The sequence below is a fragment of the Sebastes umbrosus genome, chromosome 7 (assembly GCF_015220745.1).
Source record: "Sebastes umbrosus isolate fSebUmb1 chromosome 7, fSebUmb1.pri, whole genome shotgun sequence".
Taxonomy (NCBI): Eukaryota; Metazoa; Chordata; class Actinopteri; order Perciformes; family Sebastidae; genus Sebastes; species Sebastes umbrosus.
This window is the reverse complement of record NC_051275.1, coordinates 35,530,633-35,555,632: the sequence shown is the minus strand read 5'-3', so window position 1 is coordinate 35,555,632 and position 25,000 is coordinate 35,530,633. Positions and strand designations below refer to the sequence as shown.

The 25,000-nt window shown below is 42.3% G+C and overlaps 3 protein-coding genes across 4 annotated transcripts in view; 1 reads left to right on the top strand and 2 right to left on the bottom strand.

Annotated features, from left to right (window-relative positions):
• col4a3 (collagen, type IV, alpha 3) overlaps positions 1–2,448 on the bottom strand; it is a 39,640-nt gene extending 37,192 nt beyond the window's left edge. For both annotated transcript variants that reach the window (XM_037774726.1, XM_037774727.1), the window contains exon 1: positions 2,071–2,448. In XM_037774726.1, coding sequence (XP_037630654.1) covers positions 2,071–2,154 — 84 coding nt within the window. In that variant the 5' untranslated portion in view covers positions 2,155–2,448. The remainder of the gene's footprint in view (positions 1–2,070) is intronic.
• The window catches only part of LOC119491100 (interleukin-1 receptor accessory protein), a 256,684-nt gene that overhangs the window by 32,188 nt on the left and 199,496 nt on the right, over positions 1–25,000 (bottom strand). The gene's annotated exons all lie outside the window — the stretch shown is intronic.
• Positions 3,289–25,000, top strand: part of col4a4 (collagen, type IV, alpha 4) — a 56,360-nt gene continuing 34,648 nt past the window's right edge. Inside the window, exons 1-4 of the mRNA XM_037774725.1 lie at positions 3,289–3,402; positions 16,216–16,370; positions 16,508–16,550; positions 23,441–23,512. Of these exons, the coding sequence (XP_037630653.1) occupies positions 16,324–16,370; positions 16,508–16,550; positions 23,441–23,512 (162 nt within the window). The 5' untranslated portion in view covers positions 3,289–3,402; positions 16,216–16,323. The remainder of the gene's footprint in view (positions 3,403–16,215; positions 16,371–16,507; positions 16,551–23,440; positions 23,513–25,000) is intronic.

The window sequence follows — 25,000 nt, the reverse complement described above, 5'->3', positions numbered from 1 at the left end:
TCAGATGAAAATATTTAATCTATATGTTTCCTGTGCTGAGAGACTTTTCTTTTCACTGCAGCTCAGCAGATCAGATCACAGTGTGTGTGTGTGTGTGTGTGTGTGTGTGTGTGTGTGTGTGTGTGTGTGTGTGTGCGTGCGTGTGCGCGTGCGTGTGTGCGTGCACACGCGTGCGTGTGTGTGTTGGTCAGTAATAACAGCGGATCAGGACAAAAGGCTGAAACAGACGAACTAAAACAACAGCCAGAGACCAGACTGTCTGACTGTCTGTCTGACTGTCTGTCTGACTGACTGCACACAGACAGACAGACAGACAGGTTTTATTTCCTGTCTGACATTCTTTATGCATTCTTTTATTTCTGCCAGATCAACCTGCTGATAAAATAAAGACTCTCCAGGGACCACGAAGACCTGCGGGGTCACATGACTCTCAGCTAAAGGTGAAGACGTGTTTTAAACCCGATGACATGTCCACAGAGACGCTGCTGAGACATTCCTCTAAAGAACCTGCTGGCGGCGCCACATTGACCCAACTGAGACCCGGCGACGGCGGCGCTGGATGAAACGTCAGAAGATCACCACAGTTATTACAATTCATCCTGAGGGGAACATGAATGATGAACCGCATTTCATCACAATCCATCCAATAATAGTTGAGATGTTTCAGTCTGGAACAAAGTGGAGGACAGACCGTCACGCCATCACTGCAGTGGCTTCAGACAGGCTTAGCTTTAACTTATGAAGTAAATGTTGATGGACAATGTAATGTCTATAGAATAACGGCATCATCGCCGTTTAGACTGATTCACTATAAGCTTCACTGTCACTGCGTCACCGGGTATGATCTCCGGGTACGATCTAAGGGTACGATCACCGGGTACGATCACCGGGTACGATCTCTGGGTACGACCACCGGGTACGATCTCCGGGTACGATCTCCGGGTACGACCTCCGGAAGGCTCCGTTTAAGCCACAAACAAAGTGTATCATCCAAAACAGGAAGAGGATAGTGCTTTTGTTTTCTCCGGTAACTATGGGTAACTATCGGTAGCCATCAGTGGCTATTGGTAGCTATCAGTTACTATCGGTAGTTATCGGTTACTAGCGGTAGCTAGCTGTAGCTATCATTAGCTAGTGGTAGCTATCGGTAGTTATCGGTTACTATCGGTAGCTATCAGTAGTTATCGGTTACTATCGGTAGCTATCAGTAGTTATCGGTTACTATCGGTAGCTATCGGTAGTTATCGGTTGCTATCGGTAGCTATCGGTAGCTATTGGTAGCTATCGGTAGTTATCGGTTACTATCGGTAGTTATCGGTTACTATCGATAGCTATCGGTAGTTATCGGTTACTATCGGTAGCTATCGGTAGTTATCGGTTACTATCGGTAGTTATCGGTTACTATCGGTAGCTATCGGTAGCTATTGGTAGCTATCGGTAGTTATCGGTTACTATTGGTAGTTATCGGTTACTATCGATAGCTATCGGTAGTTATCGGTTACTATCGGTAGCTATCGGTAGTTATCGGTTACTATCGGTAGCTATCGGTAGTTATCGGTTACTATCGGTAGCTATCGGTTACTATCGGTAGTTATCGGTTACTATCGGTAGCTATCGGTAGTTATCGGTTACTATCGGTAGCTATCCCGAGTAGAGGAAATGGCGGACGGTGGAACAACCGAAGTAACTGTGTTCGTGTGCAGCGTTGACAACTCTTCTTCCAATGAAAGTAGCCGGTGAATCGGACCAATCGAATCAGAGTTATTGATCACCTCTCACACACGCTGAGGAGCTGATAACAGGATGTGAATCACAGTGACTGTCACAATAAAATACAAAGTAAATCATTTAAAAAAAAAAAAAATCTTGCAGATTTTTCACAATAAAATCCCAGTTTGTTTTTCTAATAAACTTGTATTAACCCCATCATCTGTGCGCATGCGTGTTTGTGTAAATGTGTGTGTGTGTGTGTGTGTGTGTGTGTGCGTGTGTGTGTGTGTGTGTGTGTGTGTGTGTGTGTGCGCGTGTGTGCGTGCGTGCGTGCGTGCGTGTGTGTGTGCGTTCACTCACCCTCTCGGCGTGTCCCGGAGCTGCGGTGCAGCAGAGCAGCAGAACCAGCACCGGGACGCTCCTCGGGCATCCCTGAGCCTCCATACAGCTGCAGACTCCCCGCGGAGCAGACTGACTGCGGGCTGAACTCGGCTCGGCTCGGGATGGGCTCCTCTTGCAGGTTCGGCTCGGGTCGGCTCAGTTCGGCTCGGTTCGGCTCGGTTCAGTCCAGAGGGGGTCCGTGCAGCTGATCCTGTCGGGTCACAGCAACCTGCTGCGGGATGGAGAGAGAGAGACAGCCCGCAGACGGAGGAGTCAAACCCGCAACACTCAGTACCACACTTCCGACTCACCCCTTCAAAATAAAAGCCTGCACTCACACAGATCTGATCAAATCTGTCCACATTGATGATGAGAATGATGAACTTTATATAATATAATTTATTATCCAGAAATAACATGTGCACAAAGTTTGACCCCAAATACATCACCTGTCTTTAATGTAACACTCTGCTCTGAGTACTTTTACTTTAATACTCTAACTACATTAATCCTTTTGTACTTTTACTCCAGTGAGACTTTGAATGTATAGAACACAGACTGATCTGGTTGGTCTCATCAGGAGTAATTTAAGTAATTAACAATTAAACAATTAACAATTTAACAAATTAACAATCAACAATCAAGAAATTAACAATTAACAATTTGACAAATTAACAATTAAGAAATTAAGAAATTAAGAAATTAACAATTAACAATTTAACAAATTAACAATCAACAATTAACTATTTCATTTGTGGGACAATAAAAAACAACCTAGCCTAATTTAGGGTTGAGTGTTGTGCTCTTTAACATGTGGACTTTTGCTTGTAACTTCCAGCTTTACCTGCACAGGTGTAGCTCAGGTACGACTCCATCTACACAAGATGATATTCAGTGTAAAAAAACTACTGTGTGTATTCTTTTCTGATATTTGTTTTCTTCCTTAACTCAAAACTCTCAAATATATATATATATATATTTGTGTAACGTATAAATGATTTAAGCAAGTGTTTGGTTTAGGTTTATATGGTTATGCAAGTGAAGTATTCTATTTTGACCCAGGCGGCTTCCCGTAGAATATCTGTGCCAACCAAACCTGGTCTCCCCTACTTCTCTTCCTTCTGCAGAACAAGCCGCTTTTATTTTGAAGCCCGGGGACAGGAAGTGTGTGTGCGCTCCTGCAGGTGTTTGCCGCTACTTGACAGGTGTTCAGCCGTGTGAGGTCAGCTCAGCGCGGCGGCTTCACTTCAGAGGATAAAGTGGAGAGTTTTCTGTCCGCGTGAAGCTTCAGACTGAGCGCGAGACCTCCAGGTAAGCGAGACTCACCTGTCTGTCTGTCACTCACCTGTCTGTCTGTCACCTGTCTGTCTGTCACCTGTCTGTCTGTCACTCACCTGTCTGTCTGTCACCTGTCTGTGACTCACCTGTCTGTCTGTCACCTGTCTGTCTGTCACTCACCTGTCTATCTGTCACCTGTCTGTGACTCACCTGTCTGTCTGTCACTCACCTGTCTGTCTGTGATTCACCTGTCTGTCTGTCACTCACCTGTCTGTCTGTCTGTCTGTCTGTCTGTCTGTCTGTCTGTCACTCACCTGTCTGTCTGTGATTCACCTGTCTGTCTGTCTGTCTGTCTGTCTGTCACTCACCTGTCTGTCTGTCTGTCTGTCTGTCACTCACCTGTCTGTCTGTGATTCACCTGTCTGTCTGTCACTCACCTGTCTGTCTGTCACTCACCTGTCTGTCTGTCACTCACCTGTCTGTCTGTCTGTGATTCACCTGTCTGTCTGTGACTCACCTGTTGGTTGCTGGTGATTAATACTAATCAGCTGTTAATTGGGCTCTAATCCGCTGTGACGTCAGCAGGTTGGTTAACGTTAATGAGCCGCTGATCAGAAGAAGTAACGGAGTACTTTAACTACTGTTTCTACACTGTAAAACTACAAGTTGTGTTCTCAAACAAACAGTGAAGTGAGTGCTGATGACTCGATGGATTACTGCTCTGTACTGTGATCCACCATGTACTAATACTCCATCACAAGTACTAGCAACAAGTACTTAAAGGAACGCAGTATAGGCTGCTTCTGGCAGCAGAGCGATGAGTGTTGGGTTATTGATATGATGCATTAACGCTCTGATTGAATGTGCTTTAAATGAATCATATTTCCATCAGTTGATGGTGTGTTAAATCTGGAACGTGAATTAATGCAGTAAAAACTACAGTTTTACCTGTGAAGAGTAGAAGAGTAGAAGAGTAGTAGAGTAGAAGAGTAGTAGAGTAGAAGAGTAGAAGAGTAGTAGAGTAGAAGAGTAGAAGAGTAGAAGAGTAGAAGAGTAGTAGAGTAGTAGAGTAGAAGAGTAGAAGAGTAGTAGAGTAGAAGAGTAGTAGAGTAGAAGAGTAGTAGAGTAGTAGAGTAGAAGAGTAGAAGAGTAGTAGAGTAGAAGAGTAGAAGAGTAGAAGAGTAGAAGAGTAGTAGAGTAGAAGAGTAGTAGAGTAGAAGAGTAGAAGAGTAGTAGAGTAGAAGAGTAGAAGAGTAGAAGAGTAGAAGAGTAGTAGAGTAGAAGAGTAGTAGAGTAGTAGAGTAGAAGAGTAGAAGAGTAGTAGAGTAGTAGAGTAGAAGAGTAGAAGAGTAGTAGAGTAGAAGAGTAGAAGAGTAGAAGAGTAGTAGAGTAGAAGAGTAGTAGAGTAGAAGAGTAGAAGAGTAGTAGAGTAGAAGAGTAGAAGAGTAGAAGAGTAGAAGAGTAGTAGAGTAGAAGAGTAGAAGAGTAGAAGAGTAGAAGAGTAGTAGAGTAGAAGAGTAGTAGAGTAGTAGAGTAGAAGAGTAGAAGAGTAGTAGAGTAGAAGAGTAGAAGAGTAGAAGAGTAGTAGAGTAGAAGAGTAGAAGAGTAGTAGAGTAGAAGAGTAGAAGAGTAGAAGAGTAGAAGAGTAGTAGAGTAGAAGAGTAGTAGAGTAGAAGAGTAGTAGAGTAGAAGAGTAGTAGAGTAGTAGAGTAGAAGAGTAGAAGAGTAGTAGAGTAGAAGAGTAGAAGAGTAGAAGAGTAGTAGAGTAGAAGAGTAGAAGAGTAGTAGAGTAGAAGAGTAGAAGAGTAGAAGAGTAGTAGAGTAGAAGAGTAGTAGAGTAGAAGAGTAGAAGAGTAGTAGAGTAGTAGAGTAGAAGAGTAGTAGAGTAGAAGAGTAGAAGAGTAGAAGAGTAGTAGAGTAGTAGAGTAGAAGAGTAGTAGAGTAGAAGAGTAGTAGAGTAGAAGAGTAGTAGAGTAGAAGAGTAGAAGAGTAGTAGAGTAGAAGAGTAGAAGAGTAGTAGAGTAGTAGAGTAGAAGAGTAGTAGAGTAGAAGAGTAGAAGAGTAGTAGAGTAGAAGAGTAGTAGAGTAGAAGAGTAGAAGAGTAGTAGAGTAGAAGAGTAGTAGAGTAGAAGAGTAGAAGAGTAGTAGAGTAGTAGAGTAGTAGAGTAGAAGAGTAGTAGAGTAGAAGAGTAGTAGAGTAGTAGAGTAGAAGAGTAGAAGAGTAGTAGAGTAGTAGAGTAGAAGAGTAGTAGAGTAGAAGAGTAGTAGAGTAGAAGAGTAGAAGAGTAGTAGAGTAGAAGAGTAGTAGAGTAGTAGAGTAGAAGAGTAGTAGAGTAGAAGAGTAGTAGAGTAGAAGAGTAGTAGAGTAGTAGAGTAGTAGAGTAGTAGAGTAGAAGAGTAGAAGAGTAGTAGAGTAGAAGAGTAGTAGAGTAGGAGAGTAGAAGAGTAGAAGAGTAGAAGAGTAGTAGAGTAGTAGAGTAGAAGAGTAGTAGAGTAGAAGAGTAGTAGAGTAGAAGAGTAGAAGAGTAGTAGAGTAGAAGAGTAGAAGAGTAGAAGAGTAGTAGAGTAGTAGAGTAGAAGAGTAGAAGAGTAGTAGAGTAGTAGAGTAGAAGAGTAGAAGAGTAGTAGAGTAGAAGAGTAGAAGAGTAGTAGAGTAGAAGAGTAGTAGAGTAGTAGAGTAGAAGAGTAGTAGAGTAGAAGAGTAGACGAGTAGACGAGTAGTAGAGTAGAAGAGTAGAAGAGTAGTAGAGTAGAAGAGTAGTAGAGTAGTAGAGTAGAAGAGTAGAAGAGTAGTAGAGTAGTAGAGTAGAAGAGTAGTAGAGTAGAAGAGTAGAAGAGTAGTAGAGTAGAAGAGTAGAAGAGTAGAAGAGTAGTAGAGTAGAAGAGTAGTAGAGTAGTAGAGTAGTAGAGTAGTAGAGTAGAAGAGTAGAAGAGTAGTAGAGTAGTAGAGTAGAAGAGTAGAAGAGTAGTAGAGTAGAAGAGTAGAAGAGTAGAAGAGTAGTAGAGTAGTAGAGTAGAAGAGTAGAAGAGTAGTAGAGTAGAAGAGTAGTAGAGTAGTAGAGTAGAAGAGTAGAAGAGTAGTAGAGTAGAAGAGTAGTAGAGTAGTAGAGTAGAAGAGTAGTAGAGTAGTAGAGTAGAAGAGTAGTAGAGTAGAAGAGTAGAAGAGTAGTAGAGTAGTAGAGTAGAAGAGTAGTAGAGTAGTAGAGTAGAAGAGTAGTAGAGTAGTAGAGTAGAAGAGTAGTAGAGTAGAAGAGTAGAAGAGTAGTAGAGTAGTAGAGTAGTAGAGTAGTAGAGTAGAAGAGTAGTAGAGTAGAAGAGTAGAAGAGTAGTAGAGTAGAAGAGTAGTAGAGTAGTAGAGTAGAAGAGTAGAAGAGTAGAAGAGTAGTAGAGTAGAAGAGTAGTAGAGTAGAAGAGTAGTAGAGTAGTAGAGTAGAAGAGTAGAAGAGTAGTAGAGTAGAAGAGTAGAAGAGTAGTAGAGTAGAAGAGTAGAAGAGTAGAAGAGTAGTAGAGTAGAAGAGTAGAAGAGTAGAAGAGTAGTAGAGTAGAAGAGCAGAAGAGCAGTAGAGCAGAAGAGCAGAAGAGCAGTAGAGCAGAAGAGCAGTAGAGCAGAAGAGCAGTAGAGCAGAAGAGCAGACGAGTAGTAGAGTAGAAGAGTAGTAGAGTAGTAGAGTAGAAGAGTAATAGAGTAGAAGAGCAGAAGAGCAGAAGAGCAGTAGAGCAGAAGAGCAGTAGAGCAGTAGAGCAGTAGAGCAGAAGAGCAGTAGAGTAGAAGAGTAGTAGAGCAGAAGAGCAGAAGAGCAGAAGAGCAGAAGAGCAGAAGAGCAGTAGAGCAGAAGAGCAGAAGAGCAGAAGAGCAGTAGAGCAGAAGAGCAGAAGAGCAGTAGAGCAGTAGAGTAGACGAGTAGTAGAGTAGAAGAGTAGTAGAGTAGTAGAGTAGTAGAGTAGAAGAGTAATAGAGTAGAAGAGTAGTAGAGCAGTAGAGCAGAAGAGCAGAAGAGCAGAAGAGCAGTAGAGCAGAAGAGCAGTAGAGTAGACGAGTAGTAGAGTAGAAGAGTAGTAGAGTAGTAGAGTAGTAGAGTAGAAGAGTAGTAGAGTAGTAGAGTAGTAGAGTAGAAGAGTAGAAGAGTAGTAGAGTAGTAGAGTAGAAGAGTAGAAGAGTAGTAGAGTAGAAGAGTAGTAGAGTAGTAGAGTAGAAGAGTAGTAGAGTAGAAGAGTAGACGAGTAGACGAGTAGTAGAGTAGAAGAGTAGAAGAGTAGAAGAGTAGACGAGTAGAAGAGTAGACAAGTAGTAGAGTAGTAGAGTAGAAGAGTAGAAGAGTAGTAGAGTAGAAGAGTAGACGAGTAGAAGAGTAGACAAGTAGTAGAGTAGTAGAATAGAAGAGTAGTAGAGTAGTAGAGTAGAAGAGTAGAAGAGTAGTAGAGCAGTAGAGTAGTAGAGTAGAAGAGTAGAAGAGTAGACGAGTAGAAGAGTAGACAAGTAGTAGAGTAGTAGAGTAGTAGAGTAGAAGAGTAGACGAGTAGAAGAGTAGACAAGTAGTAGAGTAGTAGAGTAGAAGAGTAGTAGAGTAGTAGAGTAGGAGAGTAGAAGAGTAGTAGAGTAGAAGAGTAGTAGAGTAGAAGAGTAGTAGAGTAGGAGAGTAGAAGAGTAGTAGAGTAGCAGAGTAGCAGAGTAGCAGAGTAGAAGAGTAGTAGAGTAGACGAGTAGACGAGTAGAAGAGTAGAAGAGTAGAAGAGTAGAAGAGTAGACGAGTAGAAGAGTAGACAAGTAGTAGAGTAGTAGAGTAGAAGAGTAGAAGAGTAGTAGAGTAGAAGAGTAGACGAGTAGACGAGTAGACAAGTAGTAGAGTAGTAGAGTAGTAGAGTAGTAGAGTAGAAGAGTAGAAGAGTAGTAGAGTAGTAGAGTAGTAGAGTAGAAGAGTAGTAGAGTAGAAGAGTAGTAGAGTAGAAGAGTAGAAGAGTAGTAGAGTAGAAGAGTAGAAGAGTAGTAGAGTAGGAGAGTAGGAGAGTAGTAGAGTAGTAGAGTAGAAGAGTAGACGAGTAGAAGAGTAGACAAGTAGTAGAGTAGTAGAGTAGAAGAGTAGAAGAGTAGTAGAGTAGAAGAGTAGAAGAGTAGACGAGTAGAAGAGTAGAAGAGTAGAAGAGTAGTAGAGTAGTAGAGTAGTAGAGTAGAAGAGTAGTAGAGTAGAAGAGTAGTAGAGTAGAAGAGTAGAAGAGTAGTAGAGTAGAAGAGTAGAAGAGTAGTAGAGTAGGAGAGTAGGAGAGTAGTAGAGTAGTAGAGTAGACGAGTAGAAGAGTAGACAAGTAGTAGAGTAGTAGAGTAGAAGAGTAGAAGAGTAGTAGAGTAGAAGAGTAGAAGAGTAGACGAGTAGAAGAGTAGAAGAGTAGACGAGTAGAAGAGTAGAAGAGTAGAAGAGTAGTAGAGTAGTAGAGTAGAAGAGTAGTAGAGTAGGAGAGTAGAAAAGTAGTAGAGTAGAAGAGTAGTAGAGTAGGAGAGTAGAAGAGTAGTAGAGTAGTAGAGTAGCAGAGTAGCAGAGTAGAAGAGTAGACGAGTAGTAGAGTAGAAGAGTAGAAGAGTAGACGAGTAGAAGAGTAGACAAGTAGTAGAGTGGAAGAGTAGTAGAGTAGAAGAGTAGTAGAGTAGTAGAGTAGAAGAGTAGAAGAGTAGAAGAGTAGTAGAGTAGAAGAGTAGTAGAGTAGAAGAGTAGTAGAGTAGAAGAGTAGAAGAGTAGTAGAGTAGAAGAGCAGAAGAGCAGAAGAGCAGAAGAGCAGTAGAGCAGAAGAGCAGTAGAGCAGAAGAGCAGAAGAGCAGAAGAGCAGAAGAGCAGTAGAGCAGAAGAGCAGTAGAGCAGAAGAGCAGAAGAGCAGAAGAGCAGTAGAGCAGAAGAGCAGAAGAGTAGACGAGTAGTAGAGTAGAAGAGTAATAGAGTAGAAGAGTAGTAGAGCAGTAGAGCAGTAGAGCAGAGGAGCAGTGGAGCAGAAGAGCAGAAGAGCAGAAGAGCAGTAGAGTAGAAGAGTAGTAGAGTAGACGAGTAGTAGAGTAGAAGAGTAGTAGAGTAGTAGAGTAGAAGAGTAATAGAGTAGAAGAGTAGTAGAGCAGTAGAGCAGTAGAGCAGAAGAGCAGTGGAGCAGAAGAGCAGAAGAGCAGAAGAGCAGTAGAGTAGAAGAGTAGTAGAGTAGACGAGTAGTAGAGTAGAAGAGTAGTAGAGTAGTAGAGTAGTAGAGTAGTAGAGTAGAAGAGTAATAGAGTAGAAGAGTAGTAGAGCAGTAGAGCAGTAGAGCAGAAGAGCAGTAGAGCAGAAGAGCAGAAGAGCAGAAGAGCAGTAGAGTAGAAGAGTAGTAGAGTAGACGAGTAATAGAGTAGAAGAGTAGTAGAGTAGTAGAGTAGTAGAGTAGAAGAGTAATAGAGTAGAAGAGTAGTAGAGCAGTAGAGCAGAAGAGCAGAAGAGCAGAAGAGCAGTAGAGCAGAAGAGCAGTAGAGCAGTAGAGCAGAAGAGCAGAAGAGCAGAAGAGCAGTAGAGTAGAAGAGTAGTAGAGTAGACGAGTAGTAGAGTAGAAGAGTAGTAGAGCAGAAGAGCAGAAGAGCAGAAGAGCAGTAGAGTAGAAGAGTAGTAGAGTAGACGAGTAGTAGAGTAGAAGAGTAGTAGAGCAGAAGAGCAGAAGAGCAGAAGAGCAGTAGAGCAGTAGAGCAGTAGAGCAGAAGAGCAGTAGAGCAGAAGAGCAGTAGAGCAGAAGAGCAGTAGAGCAGTAGAGCAGTAGAGCAGAAGAGCAGTAGAGCAGAAGAGTAGTAGAGCAGAAGAGCAGAAGAGCAGTAGAGTAGAAGAGTAGTAGAGTAGTAGAGCAGTAGAGCAGAAAAGCAGTAGAGCAGAAGAGCAGAAGAGCAGTAGAGCAGTAGAGCAGTAGAGCAGTAGAGCAGTAGAGCAGAAGAGCAGAAGAGCAGAAGAGCAGTAGAGCAGTAGAGCAGAAGAGTAGTAGAGCAGAAGAGTAGTAGAGTAGAAGAGTAGAAGAGTAGTAGAGCAGAAGAGCAGAAGAGCAGTAGAGCAGAAGAGTAGTAGAGTAGAAGAGTAATAGAGTAGAAGAGTAGTAGAGCAGTAGAGCAGAAGAGCAGAAGAGCAGAAGAGCAGAAGAGCAGTAGAGTAGAAGAGTAGTAGAGTAGACGAGTAGTAGAGTAGAAGAGTAGTAGAGTAGTAGAGCAGAAGAGCAGAAGAGCAGAAGAGCAGTAGAGCAGAAGAGCAGTAGAGCAGTAGAGTAGAAGAGTAGTAGAGTAGTAGAGTAGAAGAGTAGAAGAGTAGTAGAGCAGAAGAGCAGAAGAGCAGTAGAGCAGAAGAGTAGTAGAGTAGAAGAGTAATAGAGTAGAAGAGTAGTAGAGCAGTAGAGCAGAAGAGCAGAAGAGCAGAAGAGCAGTAGAGCAGAAGAGCAGTAGAGTAGAAGAGTAGTAGAGTAGTAGAGTAGAAGAGTAGTAGAGTAGTAGAGTAGTAGAGGAGTAGAAGAGTAGTAGAGTAGTAGAGTAGAAGAGTAGAAGAGTAGTAGAGTAGAAGAGTAGTAGAGTAGTAGAGTAGAAGAGTAGTAGAGTAGACGAGTAGACGAGTAGTAGAGTAGAAGAGTAGAAGAGTAGAAGAGTAGACGAGTAGAAGAGTAGACAAGTAGTAGAGTAGTAGAGTAGAAGAGTAGAAGAGTAGAAGAGTAGACAAGTAGTAGAGTAGTAGAATAGAAGAGTAGTAGAGTAGTAGAGTAGAAGAGTAGAAGAGTAGTAGAGTAGTAGAGTAGTAGAGTAGAAGAGTAGTAGAGTAGTAGAGTAGGAGAGTAGAAGAGTAGTAGAGTAGAAGAGTAGTAGAGTAGAAGAGTAGTAGAGTAGGAGAGTAGAAGAGTAGTAGAGTAGGAGAGTAAAAGAGTAGACAAGTAGTAGAGTAGTAGAGTAGAAGAGTAGAAGAGTAGTAGAGTAGAAGAGTAGAAGAGTAGACGAGTAGAAGAGTAGACAAGTAGTAGAGTAGTAGAGTAGTAGAGTAGAAGAGTAGACGAGTAGAAGAGTAGACAAGTAGTAGAGTAGAAGAGTAGTAGAGTAGTAGAGTAGTAGAGTAGGAGTGTAGAAGAGTAGTAGAGTAGAAGAGTAGTAGAGTAGAAGAGTAGGAGAGTAGAAGAGTAGCAGAGTAGAAGAGTAGACGAGTAGTAGAGTAGAAGAGTAGAAGAGTAGAAGAGTAGACGAGTAGAAGAGTAGACAAGTAGTAGAGTAGAAGAGTAGAAGAGTAGTAGAGTAGAAGAGTAGACGAGTAGAAGAGTAGACAAGTAGTAGAGTAGTAGAGTAGAAGAGTAGTAGAGTAGTAGAGTAGAAGAGTAGAAGAGTAGTAGAGTAGTAGAGTAGTAGAGTAGAAGAGTAGTAGAGTAGTAGAGTAGGAGAGTAGAAGAGTAGTAGAGTAGAAGAGTAGTAGAGTAGAAGAGTAGTAGAGTAGAAGAGTAGAAGAGTAGTAGAGTAGAAGAGTAGTAGAGTAGGAGAGTAGAAGAGTAGTAGAGTAGGAGAGTAGGAGAGTAGTAGAGTAGTAGAGTAGAAGAGTAGTAGAGTAGAAGAGTAGAAGAGTAGACGAGTAGAAGAGTAGACAAGTAGTAGAGTAGTAGAGTAGAAGAGTAGAAGAGTAGACGAGTAGAAGAGTAGTAGAGTAGAAGAGTAGTAGAGTAGTAGAGTAGAAGAGTAGAAGAGTAGTAGAGTAGTAGAGTAGTAGAGTAGAAGAGTAGTAGAGTAGGAGAGTAGAAGAGTAGTAGAGTAGAAGAGTAGAAGAGTAGTAGAGTAGTAGAGTAGCAGAGTAGCAGAGTAGCAGAGTAGACGAGTAGACGAGTAGTAGAGTAGAAGAGTAGAAGAGTAGACGAGTAGAAGAGTAGACAAGTAGTAGAGTAGTAGAGTAGAAGAGTAGACGAGTAGAAGAGTAGACAAGTAGTAGAGTAGAAGAGTAGTAGAGTAGTAGAGTAAAAGAGTAGAAGAGTAGTAGAGTAGTAGAGTAGTAGAGTAGAAGAGTAGTAGAGTAGTAGAGTAGGAGAGTAGAAGAGTAGTAGAGTAGAAGAGTAGACAAGTAGTAGAGTAGTAGAGTAGAAGAGTAGACGAGTAGAAGAGTAGACAAGTAGTAGAGTAGTAGAGTAGAAGAGTAGAAGAGTAGGAGAGTAGAAGAGTAGTAGAGTAGTAGAGTAGCAGAGTAGTAGAGTAGAAGTACAACGAAGAAGAAAATACTCAAGTAAAGTACAAATCTACCTATCTGTCTGTCTGTCTGTCTGTCTACCTGTCTGTCTCTCCACCTGTCTTTCTCTCTACCTGTCTGTCTATCTACCTGTCTGTCTCTCTACCTGTCTGTCTCTCTACCTGTCTGTCTCTCTACCTGTCTGTGTCTCTACCTGTCTGTCTCTCTACCTGTCAACCTGCCCGTCTGTCTCTCTACCCGTCTGTCTGTCTACCTGTCTGTCTCTCTACCTGTCAACATGCCTGTCTGTCTCTCCACCTGTCTTTCTCTCTACCTGTCTGTCTATCTACCTGTCTGTCTCTCCATCTGTCTGTCTCTCTACCTGTCTGTGTCTCTACCTGTCTGTCTCTCTACCTGTCAACCTGCCCGTCTTTCTCTCTACCTGTCTGTCTATCTACCTGTCTGTCTCTCCATCTGTCTGTCTCTCTACCTGTCTGTCTCTCTACCTGTCTGTGTCTCTACGTGTCTGTCTCGCTACCTGTCAACCTGCCTGTCTGTGTCTCTACCTGTCTGTGTCTCTACCTGTCTGTCTCTCTACCTGTCTGTCTTTCTACCTGTCTGTCTCTCTACCCATCTGTCTCTCTACCTGTCTGTCTCTCTACCTGTCTGTCTCTCTACCCATCTGTCTCTCTACCTGTCTGTCTCTCTACCTGTCTGTCTCTCTACCCGTCTGTCTCTCTACCTGTCTGTCTTTCTACCTGTCTGTCTCTCCACCCATCTGTCTCTCTACCTGTCTGTCTCTCTACCTGCATGTCTCTCTACCTGTCTGTCTCTCTACCCATCTGTCTCTCTACCTGTCTGTGTCTCTATCTGTCTGTCTCTCTACCTGTCTGTCTCTCTACCCGTCTGTGTCTCTCCCCGTCTGTCCCTCGAACCGTCTGTCTCTCTACTTGTCTGTCTCTCTACCTGTCAACCTGCCTGTCTGTCTCTCTACCTGTCTTTGTCTCTACCCATCTGTCTCTCTACCCATCTGTCTCTCTACCTGTCTGTGTCTCTATCTGTCTGTATCTCTACCTGTCTGTCTCTCTACCTGTCTGTATCTCTACCTGTCTGTCTCTCTAACCATCTGTGTCTCTCCCCGTCTGTCCCTAGAACCGTCTTTCTCTCTACGTGTCTGTCTCGCTACCTGTCAACCCGCCTGTATGTCTCTCTACCTGTCTGTGTCTCTACCTGTCTGTCTCTCTACCTGTCAACCTGCCCGTCCGTCTCTCTACCCGTCTGTCTCTCTACGTGTCTGTCTCGCTACCTGTCAACCTGCCTGTCTGTGTCTCTACCTGTCTGTCTCTCTACCTGTCTGTCTTTCTACCTGTCTGTCTCTCTACCCATCTGTCTCTCTACCTGTCTGTCTCTCTACCCATCTGTCTCTCTACCTGTCTGTCTCTCTACCTGTCTGTCTCTCTACCCGTCTGTCTCTCTACCTGTCTGTCTTTTTACCTGTCTGTCTCTCTACCCATCTGTCTCTCTACCTGTCTGTCTCTCTACCTGCCTGTCTCTCTACCTGTCTGTCTCTCTACCCATCTGTCTCTCTACCTGTCTGTCTCTCTACCCGTCTGTGTCTCTCCCCGTCTGTCCCTCGAACCGTCTGTCTCTCTACTTGTCTGTCTCGCTACCTGTCAACCTGCCTGTCTGTCTCTCTACCTGTCTTTGTCTCTACCCATCTGTCTCTCTACCTGTCTTTGTCTCTATCTGTCTGTATCTCTACCTGTCTGTCTCTCTACCTGTCTGTATCTCTACCTGTCTGTCTCTCTAACTGTCTTTCTCTCCCCGTCTGTCCCTAGAACCATCTTTCTCTCTACGTGTCTGTCTCGCTACCTGTCAACCCGCCTGTATGTCTCTCTACCTGTCTGTGTCTCTACCTGTCTGTGTCTCTACCTGTCTGTCTCTCTTCCTGTCAACCTGCCCGTCTGTCTCTCTACCTGTCTGTCTCTCTACCCGTCTGTCTCTCTACCTGTCTGTCTTTCTACCTGTCTGTCTCTCTACCCATCTGTCTCTCTACCTGTCTGTCTCTCTACCTGTCTGTCTCTCTACCCATCTGTCTCTCTACCTGTCTGTGTCTCTATCTCTCTGTCTCTCTACCTGTCTGTCTCTCTACCCGTCTGTGTCTCTCCCCATCTGTCCCTCGAACCGTCTGTCTCTCTACTTGTCTGTCTCGCTACCTGTCAACCTGCCTGTCTGTCTCTCTACCTGTCTTTGTCTCTACCCATCTGTCTCTCTACCCATCTGTCTCTCTACCTGTCTGTGTCTCTATCTGTCTGTATCTCTACCTGTCTGTCTCTCTACCTGTCTGTATCTCTACCTGTCTGTCTCTCTAACCGTCTGTGTCTCTCCCCGTCTGTCCCTAGAACCGTCTTTCTCTCTACGTGTCTGTCTCGCTACCTGTCAACCCGCCTGTATGTCTCTCTACCTGTCTGTGTCTCTACCCATCTGTCTCTCTACCTGTCTGTCTCTCTACCTGTCTGTCTCTCTACCCGTATTTGTCTCTACTGTCTGTCTCTCTACCTTTCAACCTGTCTGTCTCTCTCTCTACCTGTCTGTGTCTTTACCTGTCTGTCTCTCTCTCTACCTGTCTGTGTCGCTACCTCTCTGTCTCTCTATCTGTCTGTGTCTCTACCCGTATTTGTCTCTACTGTCTGTCTCTCTACCTTTCAACCTGTCTGTCTCTCTCTCTACCTGTCTGTGTCTTTACCTGTCTGTCTCTCTCTCTACCTGTCTGTGTCTTTACCTGTCTGTCTCTCTCTCTACCTGTCTGTCTGTCTCTCTCTCTCTCTGTCTCTCTACCTGTCTGTCTCTCTACCTGTCCGTCTCTCTACCTGTCTGTCTCTCTACCCATCTGTCTCTCTACCTGTCTGTCTCTCTACCTGTCTGTCTCTCTACCTGTCTGTCTCTTTACCTGTCTGTCTCTCTACCCGTCTGTGTCTCTCCCCGTCTGTCCCTAGAACCGTCTGTCTCTTTACGTGTCTGTCTCGCTACCTGTCAACCTGCCTGTCTGTCTCTCTACCTGTCTGTGCCTTTACCTCTCTGTCTCTCTCTCTACCTGTCTGTCTCTCTATCTGTCTGTCTCCCTACCTGTCTGTCTCTCTCTGTACTTGTCTGTCTCTACCCGTATTTATCTCTACCGTCTGCCTCTACTTGTCAACCTGTCTGTCTCTCTCTCTACCTGTCTGTGTCTTTATCTGTCTGTCTCTCTCTCTACCTTTCTGTCTCTCTCTCTCTAACTGTCTGTCTTTCTATTTGTCTGTCTCTCTTTCTGTCTGTCTCCCCACCTGTCTGCCTGTCTCTCTCTCTGTCTGTCTCTCTACCTGTCTGTGTCTCTCTCTGTCTGTCTCTCTGCCCGTCTATGTATCTACCTGGCTGTCTCTCCACCTGTATGTCTCTCTCTCTGTCTGTCTCTCTACCTGTCTGTCTCTCTCTCTGTCTGTCTCTCTACCTGTCTGTGTCTCTACCTGGCTGTCTCTCCACCTGTTTGTCTCTCTCTCTCTACCTGTCTGTCTCTCTCTCTATCTGTCTGTGTCTCCACCTGTCTGTCTCTCTCCCTATCTGTCTCTCTACCTGTCTGTGTCTCTACCTGTCTGTCTCTCTGAGTGTAAACGGCTCGTTGGATTTGAATCGTGTAATGTTTGTTCTGCAGGACTACCAGCAGCTTCAGAGAGTCCTCATTGGCTGAGAGCCGTCTGGAGGCGGAGTCAGAGTGACAGGGCCGTGCTGTGGGCGGGACTTCCTCTGAGCAGAGGACAAGATGCTGCTGACTTCCTGCTCCGCCCCCTGCAGCTACACCTGGCTCTGGTAAACAAAAACATTGACATCGTGTGACCACAGGACTGATTGATCAGTGATCGGTGATCGGTGATCGGTCGGAGCTGCTCTCTGCTGGTCCAGGTCATAAGATGATACCTGACCCACCTGTCTGTTTCCTCCTCCAGGTGCCTCCTGATGATCCTGACGGCTCCTCCAGCAGCTCTCGGGGTGAGTTCATTTAAAACTCGCCTTTGGTTTCTCTTTTGGACTTTTATTGTGAAAGGTGAACATCCCTTACTAAAAGGAAGTTTTCTCAAGTGAGCTATTAGTATACTTCTTTTAAACTTAAAATAAGAGAGTACACTTTAAGTTTACTTTTTATGCACTTATCAGAGATATACTTAACAAAAGTATACTTAAGTATACTTGGCTCATACTGACAAGTATACAGAATAGTCTAAGTATACTTGGCCTATACTTGTACTTAATATTTTGATAATAAGAAAATTATAAGTTAGTAAAACTTGTAGTATACAAAATACTTGACAAGTAGTTTACTGAATATACTTTAAAGTGTACTTTCATAAACTAAACATTGGGCTCCAAGTACATACAAGTATACTTGCAGTATAAAAACTATTAAACTAGTAGTTTACTGAGAGTATACTTTAAAGTGCACTGTCATAAACTAAAAAAGTGGGTACCAGTATAAAAGTAGTAAACTATCAGTACAATACTTACTCTTAAAGTATACTGTTTTTAAACAAAAAAGTGAGCCTACTTAGTCCAAAGAAGTATTGAAGTAGTACACTTACAAGTATAAAACTGGTACACTATCTGTGTACTTACAGTATAGTTGCAGTACAAAATAAGACTTAAATGTAAACTAGTTGTTTACTAAAAGTTTACTATTCTTACACTTAATGTATACTTTAAAGTATAAAGTGTACTGTTAGTAACTAAAAAGTGGGCCAATTTAAGAAGTATTGAATTAGTACACTTATATGTATATTACTAGTATATTGATATTAGTATACTTAACTACATAAAGTATTCTTGGGAAACATATACTTGCACTTTACTTAAGTATACTTCAGGAGGTCTGATGCAGCTCAGGTGTGTTGATAACCACCTGCAGGTGGATGTAGAGGATCACCTGAGTGTCTCTGGTGTCCCTCAGGGATCACACGTCGGTCCTCAGCTCTTTATTGATCGACCTATCATAAGAGATCAATATAAAGAAGCACTGATCAGATGATGGAGGACTGACGGAGAGATGACCCTCTTCAGTCCATTGAGGTCGTCAGGTTCAGTGTCCGTCTGTGAACAGCAGCATCGTCGGCCAATCAGCTGCTCATCTGTCTGCTCCGCCAATCAGTAGCAGGGTGGCGTCCCAGATGAAGGGATGATGGAGGGAGCGTGGATAGAGTGAAGATGGAGGACAGATGGAGGACCGATGGAGGACCGATGGAGGATGGAGGGAGGATGGTGGGAGGATGGTGGGAGTGCAGACATTCAGGACAAAGTCGTGACAGCAGATAGAGCGATAGCCACATTCCTGCTGCTGATAGCCACGCCTGACTGATAACCTGGTTTACACAACGCTGCAGGAATGTGGCCGCTACACAAACACTGCTGCATGCTGGGAAACTCACCGTCTGGGGCCCACAGAGGACAAAAACACACACCCAGTGTATCAACGGGGACACTCTAAAATAGTGCGTACATAAAAGCGTACATTAACAAACATGTTTTATTTTAGAGCGTACATTAACAAACATGTTTTATTTTAGAGCGTACATTAACAAACACGTTTTATTTTAGAGCGTACATTAACAAACACGTTTTATTTTAGAGCGTACATTAACAAACATGTTTTATTTTATAGCGTATATTAACAAACACGTTTTATTTTAGAACGTAGATTAACAAACATGTTTTATTTTATAGCGTATATTAACAAACACGTTTTATTTTAGAACGTAGATTAACAAACATGTTTTATTTTCGGGCGTACATTAACAAGCACGTTATATTTTACAGCATACATTAACAAACACGTTTTATTTTAGAGCGTACATCAACAAACATGTTATATTTTAGAGCGTACATTAACAAACATGTTATATTTTAGAGCGTACATTAACAAACATGTTTTATTTTAGAGCGTACATTAACAAACATGTTATATGTTAGAGCGTACATTAACAACACGTTTTATTTTAGAGCGTACATTAACAAACATGTTATATTTTAGAGCGTACATTAACAAACATGTTATATTTTAGAGTGTACATTAACAAACATGTTATATTTTAGGGCGTACATTAACAAACATGTTATATTTTAGAGCGTAAATTAACAAACATGTTTTATTTTAGGGCGTACATTAACAAACATGTCATATTTTAGAGCGTACATTAACAAACATGTTATATTTGAGAGCGTACATTAACAAACATGTTTTATTTTAGAGCGTACATTAACAAACATGTTTTATTTTAGAGCGTACATTAACAAACACGTTTTATTTTAGAGCGTACATCAACAAAACATTTTTGATTTTAGAGCGTACATTAACAAACACGTTTTATTTTAGAACGTACATCAACAAACATGTTTTATTTTAGAGCGTACATTAACGAACACGTTATATTTTAGAGCGTACATTAACAAACACGTTTTATTTTAGATCGTACATCAACAAACACGTTTTATTTTAGAGCGTACATTAACAAACACATTTTATTTTAGAGCGTACATTAACGAACACATTTTATTTTAGAGCGTACATTAACAAACATGTTTTATTTTAGAGCATACATTAACGAACACATTTTATTTTAGAGCATACTTTAACAAACATGTTTTATTTTAGAGAGTACATTTACAAACATGTTTTATTTTAGAGTGTATATTAACAAACACGGTTTATTTTAGAACGTAGATTAACAAACAGGTTTTATTTTCGGGCGTACATTAACAAAACATTTTTTATTTTAGAGCCTACATCAACAAACAGGTTTTATTTTCGGGCGTACTTTAACAAACATGTTTTATTTTAGAGTGTACATTAACAAAACATTTTTTATTTTAGAGCGTACATTAACAAAACATTTTTGATTTTAGAGTCTACATCAACAAACAGGTTTTATTTTCGGGCGTACATTAACGAACATGTTTCATTTCAGAGTGTACATTAACAAACACACGTTATATATCATACAGTGTATATTAACAAACACACGTGTTATATATTTTATGTGTAGTTTAACAAACACGCATGTTATATATTTTACGTGTAGTTTAACAAACACACGTTATATATTTTACGTGTAGTTTAACAAACACGCGTGTAATATATTTTACGTGTAGTTTAACAAACACACGTGTTATATATTATACGTGTACATTAACGAACATGTTTAATTTTAGAGTGTACATTAACAAACACACGTTATATATCATACAGTGTACATGATGAAACACGTCTTTTTGTTATATGGCGCACATCAGCAAACACACATTATATTATACATGATAAAATATACGTGTTTAGGCTCTGCAGTCAGCGTTGTATTGTTTAGAGCTCTGATGCTTTGATTCATATCTGATGAACAGATGTGGCTTCACATCTGTCCTCATTCACACTGTTCAAAGAGTGTGTGGGTCTGAAGAAATGGATGCATGATTGTCACTGAAGTTATCTGATCAACACACACACACACACACACGCACACATGCACACACGCACACGTGCACACGCGCACACGTGCACACGCGCACACGTGCACACGCGCACACGTGAACACGTGCACACATGCACAGTCAGCTGTCTGCTTCCTGAGAATCTAAGAGATGCTTGTCTTCCTCTGCACAGTGTTTACATTCCTCACTGTCTGAACACAGAGAATACACCGTCAAATACAAAACACATTCTGCCGGAGGAAAATACACCTGAAAACACAAAACACATTCTGCTGGAGGAAAATACACATGAAAACACCAATCTCGCGCCTTGTTGCAGTCTGAACATCCTCCATTCATTGTCCCGTTGTTTAAGATAAGGTAAGATAGAACTTTATTAATCCCAAAGGGAATTCTTGTGCCAGAGATTGCTCAAAATTACAACAAAATTACAACAAGTTCAAGTGTATAAAATACAAGTATATCAAATAAAAAGTACTATTTCTAGCACTAGTGCCTAATAGAATAACAATAACACACACAAATGAGTAAATAAGATAAGTCAAATAAAAAAAGGTAAAGTAAGCTAAAAAACAGAAAAGGAAGTAATATTGCACATGATATTGATATTATTGTTGTTCTCAGTGTGTCCGGTGTTTTCAGAGGCCTGTACTACGAAGCAGGATTTGGCGTTAGCGAGGTAACTTCAGGGTTAACCTTTTAGGGCTTTCTGTCCTACGAAGGTGGATCACTTCTTACTGGGGTAGATCACCATGGTAACTGATGCTGAACAGCTAACCTGCTCCGGAGCAGGTTAGCTGTTCCAGATAAGAGATCAACTCGTATGAAAGCACCTCCTGCTGACCAATCAGAGCTCAGTGCGGTGATCGTATGATAATATTACACACATATGAAGAAGTTTCAGTCATAATCAGGCTGAAAACAACACCGTTTAAACTGTGTTTATCTCTTTGAATTATATTTTCATATTTATTTTCTAACTTCCTCTTGAGTCCGTTTCACACCGCCGGAGACGAGACGCAGCCGAAAGACGGTTCAAATAGTCAAACACGCCGCGTTATTAGCACTGGGCATGATTAGGTGTAATCCAGTCATCTATATATCTACTATATCTTACTTTTGAGTGTTCCGTTAAATTAATAAATCTGTTAATTTACACATTCACACATCGGGAGTTTTTTCTTTTGCCAGCTGTTCTTCCTGCATCTGGCAGCTTCAACTGTGTTACTTTTAGTCTGGATTAAGTTTTTAATTTCTTCGTATGTGTCGAATATAGTTTACTCTTCTTTTGTTAAATGTGTCTCTCTGCCTGCAGTCTGTAGACGTGTCCATGTCTGTGATTGGTCAGATGCTGCGAACAACGACCAGTTCATGTGGTGTTCATCCTCTGAATGCTCTAGGCCTCTAGTTTGTTTGATCCATCCATCCTCTGAATGCTCTAGGTCTCTAGTTTGATCCATCCATCCTCTGAATGCTCTAGGTCTCTAGTCTGATCCATCCATCCTCTGAATGCTCTAGGTCTCTAGTTTGTTTGATCCATCCATCCTCTGAATGCTCTAGGTCTCTAGTTTGATCCATCCATCCTCTGAATGCTCTAGGTCTCTAGTCTGATCCATCCATCCTCTGAATGCTCTAGGTCTCTAGTTTGTTTGATCCATCCATCCTCTGAATGCTCTAGGTCTCTAGTTTGATCCATCCATCCTCTGAATGCTCTAGGTCTCTAGTTTGATCCATCCATCCTCTGAATGCTCTAGGTCTCTAGTTTGTTTGATCCATCCATCCTCTGAATGCTCTAGGTCTCTAGTTTGATCCATCCATCCTCTGAATGCTCTAGGCCTCTAGTTTGTTTGATCCATCCATCCTCTGAATGCTCTAGGTCTCTAGTCTGATTCATCCATCCTCTGAATGCTCTAGGTCTCTAGTTTGATCCATCCATCCTCTGAATGCTCTAGGTCTCTAGTCTGATCCATCCATCCTCTGAATGCTCTAGGTCTCTAGTTTGATCCATCCATCCTCTGAATGCTCTAGGTCTCTGGTTTGATCCATCCATCCTCTGAATACTCTAGGTCTCTAGTTTGATCCATCCATCCTCTGAATGCTCTAGGTCTCTAGTCTGATCCATCCATCCTCTGAATGCTCTAGGTCTCTAGTTTGATCCATCCATCCTCTGAATGCTCTAGGTCTCTAGTCTGATCCATCCATCCTCTGAATGCTCTAGGTCTCTAGTTTGATCCATCCATCCTCTGAATGCTCTAGGTCTCTGGTTTGATCCATCCATCCTCTGAATACTCTAGGTCTCTAGTTTGATCCATCCATCCTCTGAATGCTCTAGGTCTCTAGTCTGATCCATCCATCCTCTGAATGCTCTAGGTCTCTAGTTTGATCCATCCATCCTCTGAATGCTCTAGGTCTCTAGTTTGATCCATCCATCCTCTGAATGCTCTAGGTCTCTAGTTTGATCCATCCATCCTCTGAATGCTCTAGGTCTCTAGTCTGATCCATCCATCCTCTGAATGCTCTAGGTCTCTAGTTTGATCCATCCATCCTCTGAATGCTCTAGGTCTCTAGTTTGATCCATCCATCCTCTGAATGCTCTAGGTCTCTAGTTTGATCCATACATCCTCTGAATGCTCTAGGTCTCTAGTTTGATCCATCCATCCTCTGAATGCTCTAGGTCTCTAGTTTGATCCATCCATCCTCTGAATGCTCTAGGTCTCTAGTTTGTGGTTGTAAAGTTTCATGAGGCTGTGATCATCCTAGAGGTCACCACAGGTCATTTTATACAGTGAGGTCAATGAAATGTCTCCTATGGGGACTAACATCATCACACATGAATCCAGTTGGACTCATTGGATCCACCAGAGTCTCAGCTTTACAGTGAGAAACAATTTATGGAATTCAAGACTGTTTAGGGACCCCAGTATGCAGAAATATTCAGATACACCATTTTAGAATAGGAGACAATAACACATTTATACTGCATGTGATTATCATAAAGTGGACTAAAAGTCCTGTGTTTGTTGGACCCGTCCACCATCAGTGGTCTTTCTCTCTCTTTATACTTCGTCACTAACTCTTACCGTAGCATTTATACGTGGATGTGATTACATTGCAATCAGTACAGGATACATGGCGTACAAATGACACGCAGAAATCAAGAAAGGCGTACGTATTGCACGCTAAACGCCTTCTGCATCATCGTGGCATTTGTTCGCCTTCTCGTGCGAACGGGCCGCTCTGCTCGTCGGGATCAGATTAGCTCAGTGATGTCGTGTTGATGTCATAATGATAAGAACTTCCTCCGATGGGACAATAAAGATGTGAACTGAGCTGAAGTGATGTCGTGTTGGTGAGGTATTGTTGTTATGATGATGTCATGGTGATGTATGTGTTTCTCTCTTGGTTTCCAGGGCGACCAGACGGAGCCGTGCGCCGGTCGGGACTGCTCCACCTGTCAGTGTTTCCCAGCCAAAGGAGTGAGGGTGAGACTCCGCCCGCTCACACACAGCAGCCAATCAATGCCCAGCTGCAGCATGACATCATCACAGATGCAGACAGTCTGTTAACAGAAGTGTGATACGTTCACTGTCGGCTCGTAAACCACAGACACTAGAAAACACACACACACACACACACACACACACACACACACACACACACACACTCTGTAATAATGAGCTGCTGGATGGAGGAGTGTTAGTGAGGAATGTGTTAGTGTTCAATTAGCAGCTGTTTACCTTAAACTGAGTCAGCAGATTATACACACACACACACGCATGCACGCACGCATGCACGCACGCACACACACACAAACACAGCAGTGTGAAATCACAGTTTTACCTCTCCCTCCATAAACGCATCTTTCAGAGAATGTTGACAGATTAAGACAAAGTGAGTCCAAAAGGTTGTCATGGTGTGGTCCAGATGTTTCTGTCCACTATGTGGTCCAGATGTTTCTGTCCACTATGTGGTACATACAGACGTAGGCAAAATTGTTGGTACCCTTCCGTTAAAGAGAGAAAAACCCACAATGGTCACTGAAATAACTTGAAACTGACAAAAGTAATAATAAATAAAAATTCACTGAAAATTAACTAATGAAAATGAGACATTGTTTTTGAATTGTGGTTCAACAGAATCATTTTAAAAAACAAACTAATGAAACTGGCCTGGACAAAAATGATAGTACTCTTAACTTAATATTTTGTTGCACAACCTTTTGAGGCAATCACTGCAAACAAGTGATTTCTGTAACTCTCAATGAGACTTCTGCACCTGTCCACAGGTATGTTGGCCCACTCCTCGTGAGCAAACTGCTCCAGCTGTCTCAGGTTTGAAGGGTGCCTTCTCCGAATGCATGTTTCAGCTCCTTCCACAGATGTTCAATAGGATTTAGATCAGGGCTCATAGAAGGCCACTTCAGAATAGTCCAATGTTTAGTTCTTAGCCATTCTTGGGTGTTTTTAGCTGTGTTTTGGGTCATTATCCTGTTTGAGGACCCATGACCTGCAACTGAGACCAAGCTTTCTGACACTGGGCAGCACATTTCGCTCCAGAATGCCTTGATAGTCTTGAGATTTCATTGCACCCTGCACAGATTCAAGACACCCTGTGCCAGATGCAACAAAGCAGCCCCATAACATAACCGAGCCTCCTCCATGTTTCACATTAGGTACAGTGTTCTTTTCTTTGGATGCTTCATCTCTTCGTCTGTGAACATAGAGCTGATGTGACTTGCCAAAAAGCTCCAGTTTTGTCTCATCTGTCCAAAGGACATTCTCCCAGAAGCTTTGTGGCTTGTCAATATGCATTTTGGAAAATTCCAGTCTCGCTTTTTTATGATTTGGTGTCCTCCTGGGTCGTCTTCCATTAAGTCCACTTTGGCTCAAACAGTGACGGATGGTGCGATCTGACACTGATGTACCTTGACCTTGGAGTTCACCTCTAATCTCTTTGGAAGTTGTTCTGGG